Source organism: Poromitra crassiceps (assembly GCF_964638095.1).
Source record: "Poromitra crassiceps genome assembly, chromosome: 1".
In the NCBI taxonomy this organism is placed as follows: domain Eukaryota; kingdom Metazoa; phylum Chordata; class Actinopteri; order Beryciformes; family Melamphaidae; genus Poromitra; species Poromitra crassiceps.
The window spans coordinates 101,037,548-101,056,036 of NC_139623.1; the positions used below are offsets into that span (position 1 = coordinate 101,037,548).

The 18,489-nt window shown below is 45.3% G+C and overlaps 1 protein-coding gene across 1 annotated transcript in view; it reads left to right on the forward strand.

Moving 5' to 3' along the window:
- Nucleotides 1-1,511: 1,511 nt before the first annotated feature.
- Nucleotides 1,512-18,489, forward strand: part of LOC310772366 (proprotein convertase subtilisin/kexin type 4-like) — a gene marked incomplete at both ends in the record, with an annotated part of 388,877 nt that continues 371,899 nt past the window's right edge. Inside the window, one exon of the mRNA XM_083632151.1 lies at nucleotides 1,512-1,682. Within this exon, the coding sequence (XP_083488277.1) occupies nucleotides 1,512-1,682 (171 nt within the window). The remainder of the gene's footprint in view (nucleotides 1,683-18,489) is intronic.

Consider the following 18,489-nt stretch of genomic DNA (forward strand, 5'->3'; position numbering starts at 1 on the left):
TAGGCCTATACATGAGAGTAGTTATACAGTATAAAGAATTGCTAATTTTATGGGGAAGCAGTGAGAGTTCAGACAAATGATCAGCTTCATTTTCAATATTTCCAATAATGCACAAGCTGTTGGATTTGTCAGTTGGAAGTTGGCAGATATGAGTAGGCTAAGATATGAGTAGGCTAAGAGATATGAGTAGGCTAAGGCGACAACCCTTCGTTCTGCCATGGCGAGCTGCTCACATGGAAAGGGACGGCATAGAGAAAGCCAGATAAATTGCCTGTTTTGCATAAAGATGGAAGTTAGTACTTAGAATGAAAGTGCTGCTGTTTTTCTGCAAAAGCATTTGCATCAAGGCCGGGAGATTAAACGTGTGGGTTGGGAACTGGAGAGAGTGTGTTGTCTCGCTTGGGGCCCCTGATGCCAGAGTTCTAGCTTTCATCGCAGTGGGTAAAGGATTTCTCCTGGACGTTTCACTCTCTGTGGCTACAGGTGGGTGGTTCTCATGCTGTAGGTGGCAGCCGCTGTGGATTTCATGCAATAGCAAAAGTACAGTGGAGGTGGCTGTGGGCACATTTGTTTGAGAATTGCCAATGTTCCAATACTGAGATAGTGAATCCTACACGCCCTCAGTAAGAGTAGTTAGAGTGTAATGCTAATGTTTCAATTTCTAAGTGTTTGTGCTGCAGTGCTGAACTGTGTCTCTTGTGATTGTAGATGCAGTAATGACTTATACCACAGTGTAGAATCTTGTTTGTTTTAATCTTGGGTGTTCTGTGTGTGTCAACTTTTCCAGTGCTCATTAACTAGAACCAACAAAATAATGAAACAACAGAGCACATCCAGCAAGATATTATTGAATACTGCAGCATATCAGTTTCAAAATGTTTTATTGACTATATGTGATGTTTTATTGGTCACCGACATTTCAATAAATGCTTTCATAGTGTGTGACAGTAATATTTCTCCTCATTAAATAGACCAAAACATCATCATGCAATACAGCATACAGTATGTTACATAAGCTCGCTTGCGTTGGAAGCCTACTCACTCGCTCACCATCATCAGACAGTGAATCCTTACATTTCTGGATGTTGTTTAGAGCTATCTACTGAGACTGCTCTGAACTGTTGGCATGCTGTCGCTAGCTTACTTGTACACCTGTTAAGGTGAACATTTTCTTGTGCTTTTGGACAGGTGGGTTGAAGGGTCCTGTGGGGGGTGGGGATTTGAATGTGTGTGTGTATGAATGAATGAATGTTTACAATTTATGTAGGTGTATGTGTTTTATTCTCTTTTTTTCTTATGTCTATATGTACAAAACAGCGAATACAAATGTTATTTAAAAAGTGTTACATAAGCTATCTACATGGCCTCATGAAAACACTTAGTCCAAAGTCTGCAGCCAGTGTTGAAAACATGTAGACTTGATAGACTAATGGTTTTAGTTCATGTTTTTCTCCTTTCACCCTTTTCAGACTGTAATCAATCATTTTCCTCTAAATCTTTTTAAAGGCCCCATGTTCAGTGCCATTGTGTTGGCGTTTGGCTGCCTGCTGCAGTGGCAACCTGTGACCACAGAGGGGCATCATGGGACCAACTGGCATGTCTTCTATGCTGTGGAGATGGACGGAGGCATCACAGCCGCGAGGGCCCTGGCCGAGCAGCACGGACTAGAGTTCATACAACGGGTCAGTGCATGTTTAAAGCCCACGTTATTACCTCCACCTATGGGCCTGCAATTTACATTCTCTAAATCCCGTTACTGAGGGCTTTTTGTCCAGAGCTGCCAAAGTGCTGACTTCTATTTCCTTTTTCCAGGGATATCTGACTTTCATCAAATTACAGCAGCGTTTCTGAATATTTCATATCTGATCAAAGACCCGCACATACAGTAGGCCGCCCACACAGAGTGCCACACACACACACTTCCAAAGAAGACACACACATGCACATGCACACACACACATACAAAGGCACACATATGCACACATACACACAATTACTCCCTTTTTCCAAGCCAACCTTAGAGTTTATCCCTCTGAGAAATTCCTATATGGGACATAGGCCACAGTTTGAATGTCTTTGGAGATGATTGGGTCTTTACCTATTTGCTTCAGTTTTAATCTGTCATATTGAAATCTTTCCATTTGTCAGAAGACTATAGGTGCAATCTCTCCACACCAATACTTTAAAGGTTACTTTGCTTGTTGAGTCTGAAGTTGTGTCAGCTCCCTCAAAATGTTCTAGGCTGCACTAAAAATGAAGGGCTCAAAGCGGGTCTTGGTTAGGTGTAAATTGTAGAGTAGTTCTGCTTTTTTGTAAACGTGAGTTCAAATGGAAGGTTTGGGGGTGTGAGAGATTTTAAAACAAACTTCCTCAGATTCTCTTTTATGAAAGATTCACAGTCAGAAAGCTTCAAAAGGTAAGAGCCCTTATGTCTTGACATCAATTCCTCCTCTGCTCTGTTATATTCCAGATTGAAAAAGGATGATTTTCTCCACATGATAATGTGACTGACTAATCACCACAGAGCTTTATGAGAAACCATGCTATTTGATTAGCTTATATGAAAACAAGGAGAGAACAAACCTTCGTGACAGTTAGTGCTCCTACCTTATGACAAGAACTTTGTTGTTTTAAGACGTACTACTAAGTGGGCGTCCAGGTAGCGTAGCGGTAGATTCCCTGCCTACCAACACGGGGGTTGCAGGTTCGGGAGTCCATACAGGCACGATTGGCTGTGTCTGCGTTTGGGAAGCTGGATTAAGGGTATGTGTCCTGATTGCTGCACTAGCGCCTCCTCTGGTCGGTCGGGGCGCCTGTTCGGGGTGGAAGAGAACTGGTGGGAATAGCATGATCATCCCACGTGCTACGTCCTGCCGGTGAAGCTCCCCGCTGTCAGGAGAAAAGAAGCAGCTGGCAACTGCGCATGTGTCGGAGGAAGCATGGTAGTGTACGGCTCTCCCCATATCGGCAGAGGGTGGAGCAGCGACCGGGGCAGCAGGGGGAAATTGGCCAAGTACAATTGTGGAGAAAATGGGGGGAAATCAGAAAAAAATAAATGAAAGTGTTTCAGTTGGTAAACACACCTTATGTGTTTAAAAGTGGCTGCCATCCAGTGCAGTGAAGACAATCCTTAAAACAGATATGTCACAGGAGGTGTTCAGGGATAACTGCAACATGTGCGATTTCTTGGATTTTAAGTGTTGGATTGCAACTTGGATATTATTGTTTTTCATTTTTAAGGTTCTGTAACATTATGTTTTATAGGTAGAACGGTTCAGTTGAGTACATCACACCACTTGATCTCCAGCAGACACGAGCTGAGGAACCTTTTATAAAGGAGTGTAGTACTGTCTGTGTAGTAGTACTACACAGACAGTACTACACTGTGTACTACAGTAGTATACTTTGTTCTTTGGTGGCAGACATACATTCTTCCATTGATTTTGTTCAGGGCAGACAATCAAAAAGTGTGATTTGAGGTTATTGATAAGTGATACTGGAGGAGTGTTCATGTGTTGATTTGAGGTTATTGATGAGTGATACTGGAGGAGTGTACGTGTGTTGATTTGAGGTTATTGATAAGTGATACTGGAGGAGTGTACGTGTGTTGATTTGAGGTTATTGATGAGTGATACTGGAGGAGTGTACGTGTGTTGATTTGAGGTTATTGATGAGTGATACTGGAGGAGTGTACGTGTGTTGATTTGAGGTTATTGATAAGTGATACTGGAGGAGTGTACATGTGTTGATTTGAGGTTATTGATGAGTGATACTGGAGGAGTGTACGTGTGTTGATTTGAGGTTATTGATAAGTGATACTGGAGGAGTGTACGTGTGTTGATTTGAGGTTATTGATAAGTGATACTGGAGGAGTGTACATGTGTTGATGCTATTGATAAGTGTTAGGGGAAGCGTCCGCTGGCCGGGCGTGAGGCTCTGTGCAGCACTGGCCCTGGGGAATGGGCATGTAAGCTCATCTCAACCTTGGCCCTGCTGCTGCTGCTGCTGCTGCTGCTGCCTGGATCATGAATAAAACATCTATTTGACCTTTATCAGGAGTTTATTGGACAGTCCACCACACGCTCCAATCCCACCCACCCCCTCGCCTCGCTCTCTGGCCCTCGTGCATGCACACAAACACCTCTGCCTCCGCCTACATTGTCTTCTCCTCTGTCTCACACCATCTAAAGTCCCTCTATGCAGTGGTCTCTACTGAATGACTATAGAACAAATGTGACGTTTCATGTCAACAAAACCCAGATGCATTGAACCGCCCCACCTATAGCACAACCACACTGTATTTATGCATCTGTGCTGTATTTTGAACTAGGGATTGGCATTTTAAGAAATTTCCTTAATCGATCATCGGGAAAATTAACGACCGATGATCAATTAATCACTAATCTTTTCATATTAAAAGAATGCCTATGGCAGAAAATAGTACTAAAGAAAGCGTGTTTTGTTTATCCTCAATGAAATCTTTATTCCAAGAAGAACAGATAGTCCAACAACAACCCTCTTAAACGAGGCAGTTGAAGTATAACTCTTTAACTGTTAAACCAAAAACGAAACAAAAAAGATACGTGGCACTCGTAAAGGCAGACACAATTCCAAAAAACATCAATTATATCAAATCATATCAATAATATATCAAACAATACTATGTTAACTTTACTGCGCCCCCCCTTGTAAGATGTCTCATTGCTGCCATGTAGTGAAGTTCATTCATCGAACCTCTATTTGATACCAACGTTAGATCGTTCAAATTCCACGTGATCAACAAAATTCTTAGCCATCGATAATTCTTAACGATTGATTATCAATGATCGATGAATCATGCCGTCCCTATTTTGAACCACATATGTTTGCAATGCTCATAGTCCTGCTCAGTTTAAACTATTGTTAATCCTGTAAGCTGAAGCATGGTACAGTATGAATTGAAAGAGTGTGAGAATGTTGTGGCGTGATCCTGTAGTAAAGTATTGGCAAAGAGATGCACAGTAAGTGTTATGTTTGGCTGTTAATGCCGACCGAGCGACACCGTACCCAGAAGAAGAGGCTCACACAGCCCCCCTCTCATGTTCCCCCGAGGTCCAATCTGCTGACTGGCCTCCTTTACCTGTCTGTCTGTCGCCTCGCCAGGGGCTGATGCTAAATGTCACTGGCATTCAATCGCCTTTGTTAAGTCAAACCCATTTTAATTGTGCCACCTCACCTGTGATTTGTGCCTGGCGTGCGGCAAAGATCGTATATCAAGAAGAACCCGGCGCTTCACAATTTGCTGTGATATTTTTTCGAAAACATTGAAGAGAAATGAAAAGTCTGACAAGCCCAACACCAGCTTGGGAGGATTGTGATGTCTGCTGGCATTCCAGTGGTAATGTTGTATGAGTGGAATGGGCATCAAATGTCTCCACGCGAGCACTCAACATATTGGTGGTCTCTTTGATTTAGTGTAACGGCATCCAGGAAAATGTCACTGCGTCTCTCCATTGTGCCGGCTTGACATATTCATTTCGCAACTGTAAAATACAAAGAAAAGCAAAACAAAACCCGCTAAGGTGATGTCTTTATGCGCCGTGGGACAGATTTACAGTGAATACATTGCAGTTGCTTTTGCAGGCGCCTCTTCAGTTGCAGACGCGGTGAGGCCTTCACTCTGTTTTATGATTTGTTTATGTGTCAAAGGTCACCAAGTCGAGTAGATCTGTCCACGTTTATCAGCGTTCCTTCACTTGCGTTACACCGCAGCACCCTATGTGATGTTGCCCATAGCTCACAGTGTCAACCATAATCCATCTGGGTCTTTAAACATTCCTCTCATTTGAGGGGTGTACCAGATATACGAGGGATCAGCCGAGCAGCATGTTGGTAAACAAACCGTGTCACTGGGAGGGCTTTCACACTGGCAGGGCTCCGTGCCGGTTCCGGTTCCCGAACCCAAATTTGAACCGGCCAGCGCGTTCAGACCGAAAAAATAATTGGTTCGGAACCTGAAAAGTTGGTTCTCAGTGGAACCAAAAAATAGTTGGTTTTTCCTTGGGAACCGTGACATCATCAGTGGGCGTGTCTCATTCTAGGCTGTGAAAACGAGCAGGAAGGAGAAGAAGGCAGTGACAACAAGGAGAAAAATAATATGCAGTGGTCTCCTGAGGAAACCAAATGTTTAGTGGCGATTTGGGCATCTACCGAATCTCAAGAAAAGCTAGAAAGCAGTACAAGAAAGAGCAAGTCGTATGCCGAACTTGCGGAAGAGATGGCCAAGGCTGGGTTCACTCGAACGCCAGAACAAATAATTAATAAACTTAAAAAACTGAAGAAGGACTACCGAATAATGTCCTCCCACTATGGTTCCGCTTAAACTGTGAAACTGGTTCGCCAGAAAGCGCCAAGGTTCTGAGACTCCAGAACGGAGCCGGAGCCAGAACCACAACCGTGTCTGTCTGAAAGCGCTACGGGTGGCAACGGCAATGGAACCCTATGGAGCCCAAGTGGCACGAGGCTTGATTGTCTGACTCTAGCCAGCTAACTCTGTTTACATTTTAAAAACTGCGACAGTTCACACAACTTTAACGCGACATGCATATATTATACATCAAACTCTTGAGCTACTTCTGCTCTCACTCAGAATGTCAAAATATAAGCGATGTGATGTATAGTCTTTGACATATTAACGTTTGTTTGGCACAACTCATACTATTAACTGCCGCGGGGTTCCGCATTTCTGGGTGTCAAGTGACGTCACGCTGATTCGTCCTATATTCAGCATGAGATTAGATGGCCGGAAATGTGGCACAGCTAAATAAATAAATAAATAAATAAATAAATAAAGTGCAATGCACCCAGCAAGGGGTTGCATGTCATTATTAGCACTGCACACGATTACTGTATGTGGCAGTGCTGAGGTGGATTCAAAGAAGATTCTTGTCATACATGGTGGGTCTCATCTTCAACAGAGGCTGTTGTAGTGTAATGCAATTATTATGAGGGGGAGAGAGAGAGAGAGAGAGAGAGAGCAGAGAGATGCTCTGACTAGGCAGGTAATGGCAGCCATTACAGGTGCAGGGTTTCACAGACTGTCACAGAGAAAAAACAATGCCATGGTGATCTAAAACAGGTCATTTTCTCTTCCACTTTGTGTTGGCACAGAACAACAGCGCACTGAGTTGATATTACATGCTGATATAAAAAAAAAGAGCCTCAGCTCGCAGGCTTTCTTTCAAAGTAGCTGACCTAGTTTTCAGTTGCATCACATGATCCTGCATTGTTTACAGGTATTATTTCTTGCTTACTTAATGGTTCACAATTGCCATTAAAGCCATCTTAGGTGTATGTGTTGCATTGTCTTTACTTTAGCTTAGATGGCGTTCTAGAAAGAGTGTGTAAGTGTGCGTTTTTGTTTGTTTGTCTTGAACTCTGACTCCAGGAAGTCCCTGGTCTCCAACCAATGGTGAAAGGCCTCCCAGATTCCCCCTCTCTCTAGTGATGTGGAATACTGCCGGCAGATTACCATAGCATTACCATAGCATTAGCATAACATTACCGCGGCACAGCCTGCTGTCTGTGGACGTGCTATCAGCTCATCGAGAGATTCAATCCCAAATTCGCTGCATGCCCCCCCCCCCCCCCCTCCATACACTCAAGGTGTGTTTTCCATCAGAGTAAAGCAGGTATCATTGAGGTAGAGCACTGGATTTACCTGCTAAATGAAATCACACAAACGCTTTGCCATCAGTCGTACACGTTCAGAGAGCTCCTTCTCTGAAATCTCGTACCTCTGCACCCGATTCAGAATTTCTAATATCCTCTCAGAAATAGCCTCAGTCAGATGCCAACCTATGTCAAGCCTTACTTTGGCTGGATTACTCTCCTGGCTGTCATTTTACGACCGTGTGTGTGTGTATGTGTGTGTGTGTGTGTGTGTACGTGTGTACGTGTGTGGTGGCATGGGAGAGGACTGAGGCGCCACATCTTCTCTCTCGACTTCCTCCCGATCCCTCTCCCTCACCATAGGGCACCCAGGGGCACGAGCGGGGACACCAATCCTCTAATGGTTGGGAGCGAGGGCCCATTCCATTAGTCAGGGGGCCCAGAGTTCAGCGCTGCTCCTCAGTGTGTGTGAGGGCGGAGGCAGGTGTTGGCCGGGGGCAACGGAGAGGGCAACGCCGCACCAGCTGCATGCTGGGAAAGGCAACGCTTTGTTTCCCTGTCTCCTCTCGCTCGCTCGCTCTGCCTCTTTCTATTTCCTCATGCAAGGACAGGTGCACACACACCTTTTGCACATACGGCACACACACACACACACACACACACACACACACAGACGCACAGACGCTAGCACATGCACGCACATGCATGCACGCAAACGCACACACACGCACACACACACACACACACACACACACACACACACAGACGCTAGCACACACACACACACACACACAGACGCTAGCACATGCACGCATATGCACGCACACACACACACACACACACACACACACACACACACACACACACACACACACACACACACGGATGTCCTATCACACACCCGCTTTTGTCCCCCAATTTCATTCATTCCGCTAAGCTTTTCTCCATTTTCCTTATCTCTCTCTTTCTCTCTCTCAGCCTCACACACTCCTTCACTCACTCATTCCCTCACGCCTATCTCCATCTCTTTCATTTTCACTCACTCTCTTACCTCCCTCCCTCTGCCCAGCCCCCCCACCCCTACCCCCTAACTCACTCTCTTTGCTTACCAGCTCAGTGGCCTTGTGGTCTGAGTGTCCGCCCTGAGACTGGGAGGTTGTGAGTTCGATCCCCGGCCGAGTCATACCAAAGACTATAAAAATGGGACCCATTGCCTCCCTGCTTGGCACTCAGCATCAAAGGGTTGGAATTGGGGGGTTCGATCACCATATGATTCCTGAGCGCGGCGCTACTGCCGCTCACCGCTCCCCCAGGGGATGGGTCAACTGCGGAGAACAAATTTCACACATTGTGTGACAATCAGTGGGACTTTACCTTTACCTCCCTCCCTCTGCCCAGCCCCCCCCCCACCCCTACCCCCCACCACAACTCACTCTCTTTGTTACCTCCCTCCCTCTGCCCAGCCCCCCCACCCCTATCCCCCACCACAACTCACTCTCTTTGCTTACCTCCCTCCCTCTGCCCAGCCCCCCCACCCCTATCCCACACCCCAACTCACTCTCATTTGTAAATGCTGGAAGACAGAGAGCAAAAACTCTCTGGCTGTTGACCGAAGAAGATGTGAAGGCGAAGAAGTGTATCCCTCCCAGCCAGGTGGGGAGCTCTAGCAGGAGATGGAGGTAGAGAAGAAGAAGAAGAAGGTGAGGAGGAGGAGGAGAAGGAGGGGGTGAAGAAGAGGAAGAGAGCAGAAATGATGCTACCACTCTCTCTCTCTCTCTCTCTCTCTCTCTCTCGCTCTCTCTGTCTCTGGGCTGAGATGATGTATGGCTGCAAAGGCCACATGTTGGCCGTTTGATGGATTAAAGCACTTTGTAGGAAAATTACTGAGAGCGCCTCAGCACCCCCGAGTCCAGCCCTTAATAAAACTCTCTTCAATATTGAAATGGAGAGAGAGAGAGAGAGAGAGAGAGAGAGAGAAGGGGAGAGAGAGAGGGGAGGAGAGAGAGAGATAAAGAAGATAAAGGAGGGTCGTGGACGAGAACATAGAGTGGAGGGAGAAACACACAAACATGTTCCTACACAATGCTGTTAAAGGCGACATGGAAGCTTAGATGAAATATATTGTAAAATTGCATGTTGTATAGTCTTAGTGGGCTTTTACTGTAGAATCAAATAGTGCTTCATATGGAAAAGCTTACAAAGATGACTTACAGCTAAACTTATTATTCAGAGCATGAAAGCTTTGTGGATATGGAGTTTGTGTGCATACCTTGTAAGTCCAGTTTCAGTTCCACTTTCTTACCTGAACTGAATGGTTTTACCTGAGGGGTTAAGCATGTTTCATGAACCGAGGGAATGCAAACCCCCATCCAAAAACCATTGTGTCATTTGAAAATGGATCTCAGTGCATGTCAGTTTTAACTCCTAAGTAACAGACTATTTATATATAGACACATTTGTATCCAGATGAAGCAATATGTTGAACATTTTTGACAGTTTAATTAATTGTGAGTTCTGATGGATTGTGCTGCAGATAGGGAATTGTGTTTTGGTGTTGAGTACTTAACTGAGTGGGACTCAGAACAGTAGTAACAGCTGTTATTTCCACTGTTAGAGCCCCATTGTATCTATTGTACAGTCTATCAGGCCAATATTATTGGCAATTGACAATGTAATAACTGCCAGATAATGTAATAACTTGGTAAATTACCATAAATGTAACAAAATGACCCCCTGATCACAAATGAAATTAAACCAGCTGATGCAATACATTCCCAGATAATGTAATATTGTCACTTTAAGGGGTGTGATAATTTTAACTGATGATGTAATAATATTCACTAAATTGAGTTGTTACATTCTTCTTAGTCTTACAAGTTCCTTCCTTTATTATTATTACATAATCAGTTATCCCTTATTAAGTAATCATCACAGGCTAATGTAATCGTATGACATCATTACATTGTCTGGAAATTTCTTAAATGAAGAGGTTTTATTTTTGACCCATTTAGAGAATCATTTATTACTTACTTTATATTACGGTTTTATTATTATTTTACCAAGTTATTATTATCTGGCAATACTTACAATACAATATAATCAGTTGCTAAATTACCTTTTGTAAAAAATATATATATATATATATATATATATATATATATATATATATATATATATATATATATATATATATATATATATATATATATATATATATATATATATATATATATATGTGTACAACATCTCCAGTCCAGTGTTGCCCACCTCTGATATGATGGATATGATGCAGTTTAATTAATTACATAGTTATTAATTGTATGATTGATCAGTGTTGCAGTGTATAAGGGCTAGCAACAGCTCAATCTAAAGAGTGTCAGTGTCGGACTTCAGACACCCATCAAACCCAAGTATCTGCAATATTATTACTTTAGGATCGACTCGACTGCAGAGGTCTTCAACACCCCTCTCCCATCCCCAGCGTTTCCTGTCAATACTGTAACCAACAAGGCTTAACTGCTCACCCCATTTAGCCCCTAGCATCCCTCTCCATCAGCCAGCCCTCCTCCTCTCTCTCTGTGGTGTGTGGGCTGTGGAGGCCAGGGCCCCTGTAGGGCTGTTAGTATACACACAAGCTGCTGCTTTCTCCATAGGGTGGGCTGCCTCACGTGGCTCTCACACACTGCTTCAATGACTCTTGATGTCTCTGTTTGTTTTTGTTTATCCTCCACACTGTCCCATCCCATCCCTACACTTCTTTCTCTTGCTTTTCTCTCTGTCTGTCCGTCGGAGACTGTCAGCAGCAGAAGACCATGCAGATGCAGTGATTGATGCTTTATAATGGTGAAGATTCAAAGTCCAAACGTGCTGAGCTCACAGTGCTGAGCTCACAGTAGAGGCAGCAGTGCTGAGCTCACAGTAGAGGCAGCAGTGCTGAGCTCACAGTAGAGGCAGCAGTGCTGAGCTCACAGTAGAGGCAGCAGTGCTGAGCTCACAGTAGAGGCAGCAGTGCTCAGCTCACAGTAGAGGCAGCAGTGCTGAGCTCACAGTAGAGGCAGCAGTGGAAATGAGGGTTAGGCATTGATACATTTGGACTGAGGCTGCTGATAGCTGATAGTTTGTTCTCATAGACTACAATTGTATTGATTGATTGATTGATTACAATTGTATTGATTGATTGATTACCATTGTATTGATTGATTGATTGATTTTCCCCTCCGTTTTTGTCCCCAATTGTACTTGGCCAATTCTCCCTGCTAAGCTGTCCCAGTCGTTGCTCCACCCCCTCTGCCGATCTCCTTCCTCTGATAGATGTGGAGTCTTCAGCTGCTTCTTTTCACCTGACAGCGTGGAGTTTCACTGCCAGCATGTAGCGCGTGGGAGGATCACACTATTCCCACCGGTTCCCCTCCCCCCCCGACCAGGCCGACCCAAGGAGGCGCTAGTGTAGTGACCAGGACACATGCCCTTAATCTGGCTTCCCACCCGCAGACAAGGCCAATTGTGCCTGTATGGACGCCCAACAAAGCCGGAGGTATCACGGGGCACGAACCTGTGCCCCGTGGTAGGCAGGGAGTCTACCGCTGCTCTACCCGGACGCCCAGGCTACAACATTTATTTATTTAATTTTTTTTTCTGATTTCCCGCCCAATAGACCCTTCTCACGGGGGCCATTTTGTGTCGAAAAGGCAGGGTAAACACAGGTGCAAGCAAAACACTAATGAGGGTTTCCAACTTCCATGATTGGAATTTGGAAACCCTCGTTAGTGTTTTGCTCGCACCTGTGTTTATTCGGCCTTTTCGACACAAAATGGCCCCCGTGAAAAGGGTCTATTGTACTTGGCCAATTCCCCCTGCTGCCCCAGTCGCTGCCCCACCCCCTCTGCCGATCTGGGAGCAGCCGTAGACACACACATGCTTCCTCTGATACATGTGCAGTTTCCAGCTGCTTCTTTTCACCCGACAGCGGGGAGCTTCACCGGCAGGCCGTAGCACATGGATCACGCTGTTCCCACCGGCTCCCTTCCGCCCCGACCGACCAGGACACATACCCTCATTCCGGCTTCCCACCCGCAGACACAGCCAATCGTACCTGTATGGATGCCCGACCAAGCCGGGGGTAACACGGGGACTCGAACCTGCGACCTTCGTGTTGTTAGGCAGGGAATCTACCGCTACACTACTCAGACGGCCCAGGCTACAATATGTTTAAAGGTGCTAAAAAATAGAAAGACTCACACCACTCAAAAGTTGATGACATAGATAGAACATAGACAAGAGCAGCAGTAGTGACATCATATTTCCTCAATATGATGATGGTTGATAGTAATGCCTTGACAAAATGAGAAAATAGTGTAGAGCATTTGCTAATAACATTTACAGGTTTGTCTGTCAAAGGAATGTAGGAAGATCACACTAAAATATTCACAAGATTTTCAAAGCAATACTATTTAAAATGGCTTTAAAAATCTAAAGATAGTCATTAAGTCTGTCTTGTCAAAAATAAAAGGCACGGGTCTTGTGGGAGCTTTGATTGTTTTGCTGCTTGCATTGATACACACTGAGGAATGTCTTGTGAAGCATGCTGTAATTTGTGTCTCAGGTAGCCCTGTCTGTCTCGCCGGCTCTGTCTGTTCCTTGTCGGGCTCAGTTTGGTCCTTGCCAATTCACATTCAAATTGATGATTTCAGACAAAGTTGGAGGCTGTGTTACACTTGTGATTGCACCTTGTCGTGACACCTGATATTCTTTGTCATCCTTAGAGATTCAGCAGATTGTCTGGTTTCACATGACTTGTTTTATTACAGGTTCCCTTCACCTCGTCCTTTGTCTTAAAACCACAAGGGTCGTTTATTCTCCCTTTATCCCATACGAGTTGGTATGGTTCCTGGTTCCTGTCTGTGCACTACCCACACACACTACCCACACGCACTATCCACACACACTACCCACACACGCCTGTCTGTGCACTACCCACACACACTACCCACACACACCTGTCTGTGCACTACCCACACACACCAGGTCCTGTCTGTGCACTACCCACACACGCAGGTCCTGTCTGTGCACTACCCACACACACCAGGTCCTGTCTGTGCACTACCCACACACGCAGGTCCTGTCTGTGCACTACCCACACACGCCTGTCTGTGCACTACCCACACACGCCTGTCTGTGCACTACCCACACACGCCAGTCTGTGCACTACCCATACACGCCTGTCTGTGCACTACCCACACACGCCTGTCTGTGCACTACCCACACACGCCAGTCTGTGCACTACCCATACACGCCTGTCTGTGCACTACCCACACACGCCTGTCTGTGCACTACCCACACACGCCTGTCTGTGCACTACCCACACACGCCTGTCTGTGCACTACCCACACACGCCTGTCTGTGCACTACCCACACACGCCTGTCTGTGCACTACCCACACACGCCAGGTCCTGTCTGTGCACTACCCACACACGCCTGTCTGTGCACTACCCACACACGCCTGTCTGTGCACTACCCATACACGCCTGTCTGTGCACTACCCACACACGCCTGTCTGTGCACTACCCACACACGCCTGTCTGTGCACTACCCACACACGCCAGGTCCTGTCTGTGCACTACCCACACACGCCAGGTCCTGTCTGTGCACTACCCACACATGCCTGTCTGTGCACTACCCACACACGCCTGTCTGTGCACTACCCACACATGCCAGGTCCTGTCTGTGCACTACCCACACACGCCAGGTCCTGTCTGTGCACTACCCACACATGCCTGTCTGTGCACTACCCACACATGCCTGTCTGTGCACTACCCACACATGCCTGTCTGTGCACTACCCACACATGCCAGTCTGTGCACTACCCACACATGCCAGTCTGTGCACTACCCACACATGCCTGTCTGTGCACTACCCACACATGCCTGTCTGTGCACTACCCACACATGCCTGTCTGTGCACTACCCACACATGCCAGGGATGTTTTCATGTTAATGCTATCCTGTTCATCATGTGCACTACATTGTAGGAGCACATGATGGGAGCTTCTGCATAGGTGGAAAATACACTGAATTCAAAGCCATACTCTTTCTTAATTTTGAAATATTTTCCTCAGGTCGTGCACTCTCAAGGTAGTTGGAAATTTTCCTCTTTTTCTCTTTTTGTACAAAGAGTCTTGCAAAATAGTTACCAGTTCCAGTACCATCTTCCTCTTCAATTTGGCACTTTTATGTAGTTTACGTGCTACTAGTTTTTAGGACTCAGGTCCCTGAGGACCAACTCGCTTGGGAGGTTCTCAACTATCTGGGAACCGTTTCTGGCCTACTTTGACGAGGTTAAGAATGACAGGTGACTGAGGCTGGGGCTGATGGTTGGCTGGCCCGGCTGGTGTCTTGTGGACCCCTTGCGTGAGATCCCAAGCACTTTATCTATTACATACATAAGCGCCTTGAGCAGCTGGTAGCACCACGTTGCAATGTTAAATGTCAATGATGTATGTATGCTTTTGTTTGTTTGTTTGTTTTTTTTCTTTCTCCCTGTGTCTGAGCCATCTGTATAACAGAAATCATGTCCATCAGCCATACCCGAAAAGGTGGAGAGGAGGACTTCCACTCCTTCAGAATGAGTCTCTTGGCAACAGTGGTCCTCAGTGTCAGAGACTGTTGCACAGCTGTAGGGAAGTTCAAAGAGGACTACGAGCAGCCGAAGATGGCGAGTTCCACCTCCGGCTGTAGGGTTGTGTTGTAGGCCTTAGAGTACCAATCAAATATTTTAGCCCAGAATCTAATGAAGGGCAGAACCAGAAGGCATGAGATAGTGTGCCCTCTGACACCTGACACATAGTGGTGAGACAGAAGGGTAGATCTTGTGTAATTTATGAGACAGAAGTGTAGATCTTGTGTAATTTATGCTTTGAGTAGTAGTGACGGTGAGCAACTTTAAATTGAATCAGCTGATGCCTGCTATTAACTGAGCAGAATTGTACCACTAACAGACTCCTTTCCCATATAATGTCAGATAAATCAATGCCAAGTTCCCCCTGCCACGCCTCTCTAATTCTCGAGGCCATGTTGCCGTTATTAAACAGACATACAAATCTTGAGATAAGATGCTTGGAGTGAGAAGGGCTCAGCAATACATCAAAAAAGCCTGTTCATTTGGAAGTGCTTCAAAGGTGTGAATCTTGGAGCTAACATAATTTCTGATTTGCAGAAATCTGAGCCAGTTCGTGCCGGGCAACCCAAACCTCCTCTTCAGTAGATCAAAGGATGCAAAATGGCCGTCTAGGTCTTTGGTGGAAACTAGCCCTTTTTCACTCCAGGCATGATAGTTTTTGTCTAACCATGGAGCCAAAAACGAATGATTGAAACAAATCGGTGTGTGGCCAGAAACATCTGGCAGACTCAAAACAGCCCTAATTTGAAAAAGCGATTTAACTCGAGAAACATTTGTCCTATTGACTTCAAACTTGGTAAGTGCGCTGCTCGGACCCCGATGGAGTGCGGTGCCGCATTTCATGCAATTTGGACTTATTCCAGGACTGTCTGTATGTATTTTCTTTGCATATCTCGAGAACCGTTTGTTGGATCGACTTCAAACTTGCGCTTAGGGGGACCTGACAGAGTGCAGTGTGTGTGTGCAGGGGGGAGCGCCCACGGGGTGGTGCATGGGGGAACGGGCACTGCACTAGTTGCGAATAATTCTACGCTTAAAAGGCGTGGTTAAGTGGTTAACAGATGGGTTTAGCGCCGAGGGGAAAATATGGACTGCGCCGGACCACGCCCACTAATAGAGCTGCACCTGGCCTTAAACGCTATTTTAAGGCCAGGGGGAAGATAGGGTCCTGAGTCTATGTTCTGGGCTATAGCCTTTCATTTAAGGAATAAATATTGTTCCACAGATTGAACATGCTGTTTAGATGGCTGGGTTAAGCAAAGTGTGTTAGTAAATGTATTATTAACAGCTTAGTTGTATAAGCGAGGGAAAAAGATTGGATTGGATTGATATCGGTATCGGCAGATAGTCAAGATTGTGGTATCGGATATCGGATCGGATATGGAAAAAGTGGTATTGTGCCATCCCTATTGCAAACCCCAGCAGTTTTCAAACAAACTTCTTAATGTGATAATCTTAGGCTATATTTATTATACATGACTTTACATTGCATGCATCATAACTATTTGTCTGTACCCGGTCTTTTTGACTTTCTTGCAGCAACTTACTGAAGTTCAGATTTTACCTTTTGGAAGCTTTGCATCAGTTTTCTCTTTCACCGGCAGTACTGTCATGCTAATCCCCTCTTCATCAGCACCCTGCCCTCAGGTCAGCCGTTGGAGAGATTCAGTGAAGCATTCAAGAGGTTCAGTAGACCATTTAGATTCATCCTGTCTGTCAGCTTTTATACCTCTGTCTGGACTGGAGGTCCCGCTGGATGGTCCAGTTGTCCTCAGTCCCATAAGAGGGCAGTAGTTCAGGATCCTCCAGTTGCCTGTCTCCATACATCAGCGTCACATGTTTACAACCTTCACATGTTTTAGAGAAACCCTGGAGGACAAAGCTTCTGCACACCTAAAGATTACAGGTGTGTCGGAGGAGGGAAAACCCGACTGAATCAAAAGAAAGTAACTCCCGCACACTGTCTCCAAATGCAAAAAGGTTTTATTTAACAGAAAGAATAACTTTTCGGTGAGACCTGCATCAGATTCTTACAGAGTAAGAGGAGGGACCCAGTTATATAGGCAGGTAGACCTGTGTGTTGACCAATCCGGTCACACTACACCCTGGCATCAGAATTGGAGCCAATTGACCTGAATTGGCAGGTATGAGGAAGTCTGACATTGCAGCATTAAAGCAAAATAAATTACATGGAAATAACAATAATGCAAATACACTTCATATGCATACTATCCAACACAATTAGAAATGCCAGTTGGGTTATTAAGGCCTATAGGAAAGACGAACATAAGCCAGAGTCATAGGGAAAGAAAAATAAGTTATGATTCTGGTGGGAGCTAAAGGAGATCCTCCTAGAATATGCCCCTATAAAAAGTAGAGAGAAATAGGATTAGAAAATAAAGTTAAAATGTATATGTATAAAGACTAGCAGTGGTAGCAAAAACATACAACTTTGTTTTTAGTAGGCTAGTTTAAAAATACGCTAGGCTATTAAACAACAATATAAAGTAATCACAGCATGTCTTGGAGGAGGAACTCATCATTAAGGCCCTTGGGTGACATGGTTTGTAACGTGTAAATCCAATAGAGAGCCGCAGTAACGAGTCCGGAAATCATCGATGCTAACAGCCCTGGTTCAACACAGTTTTCGCCTATGGGAGTTTTGAATGGGTTTTTGGCGCGATGCTTCTAATACGCTCTCTGGGCAACGCTGGCTTAATCAAACGCGAACCAGATGGTAGTAACATCATCTTCACACATGAAGACCACTTTTATGAGTTTTGAAGCTTTTATGTGCCGTTAAAAGGGCGGCTAGCTAGCAAACGGCTAAATGGGACTACACTGTTGAGTCGATGGGGATATATACGTCAATAACGTCACCACTCAAAGGACGAACACGGAAATTCTCTTTCCCTCACCTGGTTCAGCCCCGTTCAGCCCAGGGTAATCAGTGCACACATCAACAACAGTCCAGGTTGAGTGTTGACGTGACGTGGTAGCCTATGCGACAGTGTGTAGTTCTGGATTAGCTTAGCACAAGCTTTTTACCTCTAGGGCTCGCATTTACGCTTCAAAACTCATGAAAGTGGTCCTCATGTGTGAAGATTATCCCGCTGAACCTTGGTTTGCGTTTGATTAAACTTGCGTTGCCCAGAGACCTTATTT